General features: G+C 32.7%; 2 protein-coding genes across 3 annotated transcripts; one reads left to right on the forward strand and one right to left on the reverse strand.

Annotated features, from left to right (window-relative positions):
• Window positions 1-745: 745 nt before the first annotated feature.
• On the reverse strand, window positions 746-7,049 carry LOC106124636 (zinc finger protein 90). 2 transcript variants are annotated; one of them, XM_013321498.1, is made up of 12 exons: window positions 6,921-7,049; window positions 6,681-6,837; window positions 6,317-6,499; window positions 6,054-6,087; window positions 5,369-5,672; window positions 4,968-5,219; window positions 4,720-4,893; window positions 4,093-4,296; window positions 3,696-3,866; window positions 2,726-2,915; window positions 2,210-2,425; window positions 746-1,960 (listed from the first exon to the last, which is right to left on the reverse strand). In XM_013321498.1, the coding sequence occupies exons 2-12, from the start codon at window positions 6,801-6,803 to the stop codon at window positions 1,901-1,903; spliced, it is 1,911 nt and encodes a 636-aa protein (XP_013176952.1). In that variant the 5' UTR covers window positions 6,804-6,837; window positions 6,921-7,049; the 3' UTR covers window positions 746-1,900. The 2 variants fall into 2 exon arrangements, with proteins under 2 accessions (XP_013176952.1, XP_013176953.1); XM_013321499.1 differs by having other exon boundaries at window positions 746-1,573; window positions 1,856-1,960; window positions 6,681-7,049.
• Window positions 7,050-7,442: 393 nt separating this feature from the next.
• LOC106124932 (uncharacterized) lies at window positions 7,443-10,008 on the forward strand. The gene is made up of 2 exons (XM_013321969.1): window positions 7,443-8,748; window positions 8,826-10,008. The coding sequence occupies exons 1-2, from the start codon at window positions 7,711-7,713 to the stop codon at window positions 9,093-9,095; spliced, it is 1,308 nt and encodes a 435-aa protein (XP_013177423.1). The 5' UTR covers window positions 7,443-7,710; the 3' UTR covers window positions 9,096-10,008.
• The last annotated feature ends 455 nt before the right edge of the window (window positions 10,009-10,463 follow it).

Consider the following 10,463-nt stretch of genomic DNA (forward strand, 5'->3'; position numbering starts at 1 on the left):
TTTTTCCTTTATCGCGTTTGAAAGCTCGCTCCGCCTTTGTAACGTCGAGCGTTGAAAGGAACAAAGGCTAATTATGTAAGAGACTGCATCGTTGCTTTATAATTTGACGCACAGTATTTTTTCTGTTTGACTTCAATATACGCATGCCGTTCTATTTTTTTAAAATAGGTTTATACTTCGTTTGAGTGAATACCATCAAAGCCTAAGCTTATTATTAAGCTGCTTTCTAGCTTACTACGTTCTCTATAGTTTCAGATTTTCAGTAGATAAAAGTTTTAAGTTTTAATTACTAGACTTGGAATGTCAATAGTTTCATTGTAGTACGTTTAGTATATATTTTTGAATAAAGCATATTTTTAGGAAAAATTATTAATTTTAACTGAATATTTTTTTAAACTATTGCAATTGTACTTCGTAGGTTACTTTAATGACCGATGTTACTTTGACTACTGTGTTTTGTCAATTCATTATGTGTATTTCCAGATTTACTATGACAGTCATCATGATCGATTTTGCTTACTCATAGTAACACGATACGTTGATTGCAATCGATTATGTATTGATTTGACGGAGGAAAACATTCAACTATAAATGCTATTCTGTTTGATTATGTCATATATACGTTTTCTATAAAACAAAATAGATCCGAAAGTACCTCTAATATACTATGCTACAGATACTATTCTGCAGCATTAGGACATAAGCCAAATAGGAAATAGTGCAAAATCAACATTTTTTACCGGCATAAATTCTTTATTTAAGAAACAAATTTCTATACTTATAAAGATACAGCAAAATGTGTAAAACATTCCACAGACTTCATCGTAGATGAATAACTAAGTATATAAACAACACAAAAATACTTTTCTTAATTTTAACATGGAGCTGGACATATGAATCAACTTTGTACAAAAGTACTGAAATCTAAAAATGGATTTCACGGAAGATTAAAAAGGTTTATATTCTAGAAATAACGGGTGATTCCCGTTAGACCGATTAGTTTGTCGATCAATCGGCTTAAGTGAGCTTTTTTTCATTGGCCAGAATAAATCCATAGTTTCAATCGGCCTAATGGAAAAAAAATATCTTTGAGAACGGGAAGCACTCGAAACGAAATAAACGAGGGCTCCATATTTGTAAAAATTATGACGTCACTGGTGTGATGAGCTTAGACTAGTCTAATATAATACATACATGAGTTTTAAAACTTTGCTATTAAAAATATTTGTGATAATTGTGATGTAAAGATATTTACAATAAAAGAGGTATGTTTACCAGCGACAAAATACATCGAGAATTTAAAACCTTTTCTGTGATAAGTTTCTATTATAGCTGTAAATATTTTTCCATATGTACTGTGGCTTCCGCTTGCGCTATTTAACTTACAGATAGTCTGGTTCCTTTCAGTGAAAATCCGCATTCTTCTTACAGTTTGTCGCCTGCATTGTACTTCTGACTTAATATAATGTGGAATATGCTATTATTACAACAATTAACAATGTTTTTAAGTCATACGAGATGTTCAAAAGATAACTACTACAGAGTTACCTACCGCCAGTGGACGCCACTGTACCTGTGATGAAATTTTTAACAATTTGCCCAAACGTTATATTATTTTAAAATTATCAACAATTCAAAATACAAATGTCGTTATATCAATATTGTGAAAATCAATTCTCTTACAGTTTAATATTTATGAATATATTGAAATGAATTATATGTATAATAATATTATAAAAAGAACTACGTAGCTGCTCGTGTTCTTTATAGATAAATAATAAATGAACTTGATATGTCTAAGAATAAAAATAACCTAAAACATAAGTCTTTGTCCTAATACAAAAATATAACATACTCCAAGGATAAATCAAGAAAAAATCTTCCACGATGTTCTCATAATTTATATAGCCTCCACTTCATTCTTAGGTACAGCTCCCGTTGCGTCGTTTTTCATAAATTCCTAAACAAAAAGACAAAAATTATTTGACCGCGATAAATATGAATCCATCTTATGTTCGTTTTTATATTTATTACTAGCTGTCGCCTCTGTTCGCGCGGAAAAAACACTTTGTGTAGCCTATGTGTTCTTCTAGACTATAGAACATGATCTATGACCAATTTTAGCGACATCCCTTTAAGTGTTCTGGAGATTCCTTCTAACAAACATCCATACATCTAAAGTTAGCAAAATATAAAATATGATATATACCTGATGTATAGCGTGCGCGAGCGCGTCGTAGGGCGGCGCGTGCGTTGTCAGGGGAGCGTGCGTGTGCGCATGCGCATGTGCGTGCGGGTGGTTGGCCGCCATCTTGTCCGCGTGACAACGCAGCCGGTGCGAGCGCAGCGTGGACGCGTACGCGAACCTCTCGTCGCACCACTTGCACGTCAGCGGTTTGTCGCCCGTGTGCATGTACATGTGCACCTGAACAACATATCGTTGAACAAACCGTTTGTTAATAGATACCAACAAGACAAATATTACTACTTAATATAATATATTGTATGCTAAATATTAAAAATATAGGAATAAACAATATTTTTTTATTTGGAATTTTTATGCCTAATAAACAGTCTGTACCTTGTACTATTGCTGTTGAAAAGTTGAAATTAAATTTGCAGATTCAATGATTATATCTCAATTAGTATTTGCAGGAAACATGTATCTATTGAGCTAACTGACGTTACGTCTTTTTAGGGATATGTAATTTCGTCGATGAGTCACCTTCAATGTCTGCTTGCGCTTGAAGGCCTTGTTGCAGTAGGAGCAGACGTGCCGGCACTTGTCCTCGTGCACGAGCAGATGTTTGCGCAGCGTGCGCCGACTGTTGAGCACGCGGCTGCACACGTAGCACGCGTACGATGTCTCCTCGTGGGTGTCCATGTGCGTCTTCAGGTTCGAATACGTCTTGAAACTGACAACATACATACATATATATGTGTATGTATATGGGGGTGCAACAGATACAATAGACATATATCCTTTTTTATAACCTCAGTTATAAAAAAGTTATAACAGAGCTCTAGTTTAATAGTGTATTTAAAGGCAATTTTCATACATTTTTTGTTTGTTCAAGTAGCGAACTAAGTATAAATACAAAATATAATTCTGTGAGAGTCTTCGTATAATGCTTTTTGCTTTCGTTACGTTTGATGGCTCCGCTTTAGAAATTCCCGAGGCGTTGTTGGCAACTTTTATTCAGCACAACTCGGCGCCACAGCCGCGTGCGTTTTACTTTGTTGACGCTAAACCTACTTTATGATTTCTTTTCTCTTTCAACAATAAAAACTCCGCTTTACTTGGAACAATTTTCTACCTCTTAACAATAACTCGCTTTACATTTTCTCGTTCCAGTTTTCCCCGCAGGTAAGAACTATTTCATTTCTTAAAAGACTTAAACCTTTTGTAATGAAATAATAGGGAAATGGAAACTATACATTATTTGAATCTGACATAAGCATTTCTTTTTTAATTCCTATAATAATGTGAATATTTTTTGTGTAAATATATTTGAGTGGGTTTCAAGAATAAATTTATTTGACGTATTAAACGTGTAAACCTCAGAGATCTATTTTGTACAGAGAGGGGTTTTATTGAGTTGTATAATTACACTTATTTAGTGGAATCAGGGTGTAAGAGAGTTGATTGTGTGTGTAGAGGAGTGTGTAGTGTGTGAGTAGTATGAATGTCTTACGGTTTGGAACACTTGCGGCAGACGTAGGGCTTGTCGTCGCTGTGTATGGCGCGGTGTTGGCGCAGCTCGCCGTTGGTGCCGCACGCGTACCCGCACAGGTCGCACACGTAGCTCTTGATCTTATCGTGCACCACGCGCTTGTGCGACGCCGCAGATGACCGCGTTGTGAACCTACACAACACTCATATATCTCATACTTATCGTAAACTAAATACGACTGGAATAAAATGATCAATAGCTTTAAAATAGGCATGTCGAAGTATAGTACTTTTGCTGGAAAATGTCCTCTGACTGTGGATAACTTTCGTACAAAATTTACATCTTCACTCATTTTCTAAGTGGATAAAGAACAGGGAAGTAAATACTGTGAAAATTTTACTACGTTTTTAATACTTACTTGAGATCGCACAGTTCACATCTGAATACTTTCCTCTCTTCTATTGGTATATGCGATCTCTCGTGCGACTTCAAAGTCTCTCGACTGTTGAATGTCTTATTGCAAGTTGTGCAACAAAACCGACGCTCAGACTTTGGTACGTGTCTCATTTTGTGCTTCGTTAATGCTTCTATAGTCTTTGTTATCCTCGGACATTTATCGCAGCTAGAAAATAATTATTATAGATAATAATAATGTTGACAAGTATACATTCTCATTTATTAAATTAAAATGCAATCATTTGAATAAAAAAACAAAACAAATAAAAGCTATAGCCTTATAATTTTCGTTAAACTGAGCACATGTAACAATCAGTAAACTGGATTGTTACCAATATATAGAAGATTGTTCAATTGGGACAGACAGGGAAAAATTTTTGTATAAAGAATGATTTAATAATCAAATGAAGGATACTTCATAATAGTGGCAATGGGTTATGACCAAATATGAAATATTAACAAAAATATTTAGCCTCGGCTTGGAATCGAACCAAGTTCCGTGGCGCAACAGCTTTAAATTTGGATATTCTGAGTTTCATATGTGTGCATATCAAATCTAATTAATGTTAAAATATGGAAAACTACATACGCTAGGAAATTGGGATTTTTATGATCCTGAACATGTTTATACAAAACAGACTTAGATTTAAGCGTTATCCCACAGACGCAATTAACAAAAGGCAAGGTGTTGTGCTCCCGCTGACAGTGCGCCTTCAGAGTGTACCAACTCGAACATTCTTTGTTACAATGCTTGCATACAAAACTAAAAACATAAGGATCAACATAAAATTTGAATGTATGTTGCAACTTATTGCAATTATAATAAAATATATATACTTAATAAAATCTTTAACATTAAGGCTCGAATACTTGGCATCATCCAGTTTGTCCCCATCGGAATCTGTGGCGGTTCTAAATTTCCTACTTTCTATTTTGTGATCGGATACGTGTTTGTAGAGTACGCTCTTTGACCGAATAACGAAGCCACAGATGCAGAATACGAGCGGTTTACTCTTGTGGCTCTTTGCGTAGTGCATGCCTAGAGCACTCCAAGACTTGAACGACTCCTTACAAACATCGCATTTTAATCTGTAACATATTACATTTATTATATGATAAATTTGATGTATATGTTATATTATATTTATGTAAAAAAAAACATATTAACAATATATTAGGTAAACACTTCAAAACAGGAAAAACATCATTTTAATTTACTCTAGACATAAATTACTTACTTAACTATATCTTTAACTTTAATATTTGACTTTTCGAGTACTTTTTGAAACTCAACTGCTTCTTCTTCGGTCAATGATTTTCTTTTTATACGTTTCTTTTTTATTTGTTTCAATTCTGCTATTGAAACATCCTCTAGATACTCATCATCTTCATCATCATCATCATCATCCGTTTCGTACTCTTCGTCATCATCTTCATCATTGTCATATTTATTATAATTTTTATCCTTATTATCATCATTGTTTTCATTTTCAACAATGACACCGGCCATTTCATCTAATGACGGACCATGATTTATAACACCTGTTTGTAATTTAAAAACAATAATTATACAAAATATTACATGTTTGGTATAAATTTGCAAATAATATTTCTTCTACAAGTTAGTTAAATATTTTAAAATATGGTAACTGATTATACAAAATAAAGAAAATTAGGTTATTAAAGTAAACCCTTAATAGTAAAAACCATTTATTATGCTACTAATAGTTAAAAGACTTTGAACATGACTACACTGAACTCACTCAAGATAAATAAATAAAGCCTAAAACATATTTACAGTTGCCTGACAAGACTTTATTTAAACTGAACTGTATATTTTAGGACACATTTATATGTTATAAACTAATTAATTTATTTACAAAGATGTCATTTCAAATTTAATTAAACATCATGAATACTCACTTACTATGTCTTCTGGCATTAATTCATCTTTAACCTTAAAACAAAAGGATTAATTTAAATGTTAATTTAGATTTTATTAAATAATAACTAAAAGTAGCAAATTATGTAGAGACAGCTAAAAAATATAGTAACTGAAGAATGTTTCGTATAAATTACAATTTCAAAACCTTACTGGGCAAATGTGATAAGGAATTTCTATAGAACTTTAAAGTTCAACTTTGCTAACATTCACCGATTTTTCAATTTATTGAGATAGTACTAACCTCAGACTTAATGGATGGACTAATTATGACTTCTACATGTTCTTGCTTTATATTTAGATTCCTATGAATATCTTTTAATGTGTTTTGAACTTTAAAACATTCCAAAACAAATAACTGAAATTCGACCATTTTTTCTTCACAGTTCAGGCATATTTTTGTAGGTAATTCGTCGTTATCACTGATCTGAAATACAACAAAGTATCTCAAAAGATGTCTCGTTAAAAAGTTTTTGGTTCATAAGAAACTTTAGAAACAAATACAATATTTGAAGTACGTTAGTAGTATTTTTTAAGTAATACTTACAACAATATGTACAAATACAATATTTGAAGTACGTTAGTAGTATTTTTTAAGTAATACTTACAACAATATGTACAAATTCTTTTATTAATTTAAGGAGATTCTGATTGCTTTCGTGTAGCAGGTCTTTTGTAAATTCGTCTTCCTTTGCGCATAGTCGACATAGTGCTTCAAAATTCATGGTCATGTTTTCATAACAAAAGGGATGGAAGTGTTGAATTCTATAATTGAAAATAAATATTATGCATTTTAAAAACTAGAATGTATAACTTAATATAACATTTTATAAATTGATGCTTATGACTTTGGCTTCTCTTTTCTCTGTTTTTCTCAGTCAGTGTCAGACAGACAGAAGACAGAAGTGTCAATCAAGCTCTCTCTCCAGTCACCATTTATTATTTTACATACTCTTTGCTCGACACGTCAAAAACGTGTCTGAAGTTCGAAAGTAGTACACAAGAAGCGCACGCTAAACCCAATTTAGGGAATCAATATATACAAGGATGGGCTACCCGACGTAGTATTTTGTGCCTATTTGATTTTCGCCACTTTGCCATTGACGGGAAAAGGGAAAAGTTAGCCAAACCACAGAGCAAAACCTTCCCCAAAGACTTTTACAGTGATTTCTATGGAGTTCGGCAGAGATCGACAGTTAATCGTAATCAGTCAAACAGTATAAGTAAAATAAAAGTTATTTTTGAATAGGCGATTCGGGCAATCCTTCAAATTTTTGTCAAGTTTAAAGTGGTCAATTCTTTTTAATGGCGTCCAATCAAGTGTCCATGCTTTTCCATAGATAATCTGAATTCGAATTTGTTTGCTTACCTGTCATGGCTTGCGTTTGAAGACTTTGAAGTTTGTTAAATATTTTCACAAAAGCTTTGCATATCTTATTATTTAGGCAGTTAAATCAAAATATTAAACACTCCATTCAGTAAAGTTTATGTGAGAACAACAAATTGTGAAATCCAAATGTGATCTCGTGTAGTTTATTTGAAGTGGTGTAGACGGTTAAGAAGCGTTCGTTGTGATGCAAACTGGAAGCTGTTAACTTTGGTTCTGTGTTAGCACGGAATTACATAAAGTTTATCAAAATGGATTTCCATTCGAATTTCATGGAGCCCGCAACACCAGCAATAACATATGACATTAACAGATTTTCGAAGAATGAAGATAGCGGCTATCATACATCTTACACTCCAGGTTCATTCCAATATTCAGAAATATCAAACGACAGCTTAAATTCTGTCGTACAGAGGCAATACTGCCAAATTCAAGTGGAGTGTTACAATCTTACTCCAGATGTGAAGGTTCGGTTAGGTCAGAGGTACAAGTGTTCGAGTTCTATTAGTTTTGAAAACACTAGAGATTCTCCTGCAAGTCGACGTGGAGTAAAGCGGCCTTTTCAAGAGGAAATAGAAAATGTTGAAGAAGCCTCTTCAATTCCGACCCCCACTACTCTTATAGCTGGATGTTTACGTAAACTTAAATTTAGTGATGGGAGTAAAATAAAAAGTAAATGCGCCACTAGATGTCCAAACACGATTTTGCAGGAGTTTAATTATCAACATGAATGTGGAGCTAGTGAAATAACATATCCAACAACACCTGTTAAGAAAATTTGTAGAACTAGTTGTAAGTTAAATAGCCCTTTGAGTCTGAGGAGACCAGTGAAAAAATTAATTACCCATTCGCTTTCTTGTGACATTGAACTGTTAGAACCAGTGAAACAACCATCTGCTGTAAAAGTTAAATCATACCACATTAAACCTAACAAAAAAATTGATATCATCAAAATGTTATATGAGCATGCAGCTATGCCTCCAATTATGGAAATATTCAAATACTTATCCAATGAAGATATTTACAACTTTAGTTTAGTTAGTGATACATGGTTGAAAGTTTGGGATGAAGTTAGTAAGAAGTTAACAGTGAAGCAAAAGTTTGTCCAGTTTATGCAAAGTGAAAAGGAAAACCAAGAGAACAAAGGAACAACACCAAAGGATATGTGCCACAGGGTTGTTCGAATACCAATGGGGGTCCACAATGTAGCCCACATTCACTCTACAAAGAGCTCAGTAACAAGCCCCCCGGGCACACCGAGAACTAATAAGTTTAAAAAGTTTACTAAGGTATGTCTTGTTATAGCATTACACATAGTATTGAAGTATTTAGTTCTGTATTGATAAATATTATGTTTATATTCCAGGCTGCATCTTTAGATTCAAGAGTACAAGTTGTGTGTTCAAGATGTGACCAACCAGCTAAAGTAAACCAAGAGGATTCGGATGAGGAATGGGTGGAATGCACCAATGATACTTGTGCTTACCAGTTTTGTAGATTTTGTCGATGTGACAGACACCCAGGCAGAAAGTGTCGCCAGTATGACTTAGAAGGTCCTAGTCCCACAAAAAGGAAGAAAGCTTCATTTGCAATATGCACCAAGAAGAGTAAGAGAATTTTACGTAGACTCTTGTGACTTTTAATTATAAATGCAAAGCATTCCCCAGTGAGCTTTTGTAAAATTAATGCTGTTACATTCCATATCCAAAGATAGTTTTAATGATTTTTAAAATCATTGTATAAAAGACAGACAGAATGAATGTTGTTTGAGATTAATAATTGGATATACCCAAGGTCTGATGCAGTGCCATTTTTTAATTATTTTTTTGGTAATTTTTAGTACATATTTTAAAGTTTTGTCTATTACCTCATTTCGGTTTATGGATACATAGAAATTAAGTATTTTAGTACTTGGACATGACAGTTGGTTTTGTTAAAATTAATTTAGAGAAAATTAGTTTGGTTCTTTAGTAATTTTCAGACCTCATAGATAAAATAATTTTAGTGCCTTGACTGATACAATAGACAAGACTAGATTTTTTATGGTTTTAACATGTGAATATGGATTTGTTATGATAAATTTTCTCAATTCAGGTATTTTTAAACTTTGGCCATAAAGGATAATAGTGTGTATGGAGTAGGATGTAATATATTGTTCACTGTGATATTACATTTGGTACAGTCATAGTAACAGTAGAGTAAGTGTTTGGATTCCTCTTTATCCTCATAACATCTTCAAGACTGTAAAATATTTCTTGTATTGTTTTAAAATATACTCATTAGTTTTTCATGTTTAGTTTTAACTCCTGATGATGTACATCACATTTCTTTTGCATTTAATAATAAGTTTGAACTTTTTTGTGTAATTTTAATGTAATTTTTCTTTTTTTTATAGATATTAGTATTTTACATTTTAAAATTCTTAAATGTGCCTTACAAATTAAATAACATGACGTTGATATAAAAGATCAACCATTAATATTTAAACAACTACAACTAGTCCTAAAATTTTCTTTGAATTCTTATTAATAACGACTGTAAATGCATTATTTTTAGGGTTCTGTACCTCGAAAGGAAAAAATGGAATCCTTATAGGATCACTTTGTCTGTCTGTCTGTCTGTCATGACCCTTTTTAAAATAAATTTTAAGAATCACATAATATGTTTGTTGGACTAAGTATTATAAAGTCAATCACTACACATTACAATTTTTTTAATGTGTTTTTTAATCTATTTCTCTTCCTTTCTTTGTTCATGCTATTCCTCATTCTTATTTTCTTGCCACTTCACTGTTCCACCATTTCCTACTTAAATGTTCCTTGCATTTATTACTTAAGACTTTCTACTTTGTTATTTTAGGGCTCAAATATCAGTATCTACCTGTCGTAATGTAGGTAAAAATTAAGATTTTTTGGGTATTGTAACATTTTAAGAATACATTTGTAAAATGTTTTACTACTTTTTTTTTACAAATTGTTAGTTTTTTTACACATTCAAAGATAAT

This window comes from Papilio xuthus, unplaced genomic scaffold (assembly GCF_000836235.2).
Source record: "Papilio xuthus unplaced genomic scaffold, Pxut_1.1 DF825946.1, whole genome shotgun sequence".
NCBI lineage: Eukaryota > Metazoa > Arthropoda > Insecta > Lepidoptera > Papilionidae > Papilio > Papilio xuthus.

Bases quoted from the DNA above. Each gene is read 5' to 3' on its own strand.
- LOC106124636 (XM_013321498.1), bottom strand. From the start codon at position 6,803: ATGACCATGAATTTTGAAGCACTATGTCGACTATGCGCAAAGGAAGAC. The intron at 5,673-6,053 runs GTGAGTATTCAT...AATTACAAACAG, and splicing joins AATGCCAGAAGACATAGTAA to GTGTTATAAATCATGGTCCG. The intron at 5,220-5,368 runs GTAAGTAATTTA...AATATGTTACAG, and splicing joins AAAGTTAAAGATATAGTTAA to ATTAAAATGCGATGTTTGTA.
- LOC106124932 (XM_013321969.1), top strand. From the start codon at position 7,711: ATGGATTTCCATTCGAATTTCATGGAGCCCGCAACACCAGCAATAACA. The intron at 8,749-8,825 runs GTATGTCTTGTT...TTTATATTCCAG, and splicing joins AGTTTAAAAAGTTTACTAAG to GCTGCATCTTTAGATTCAAG.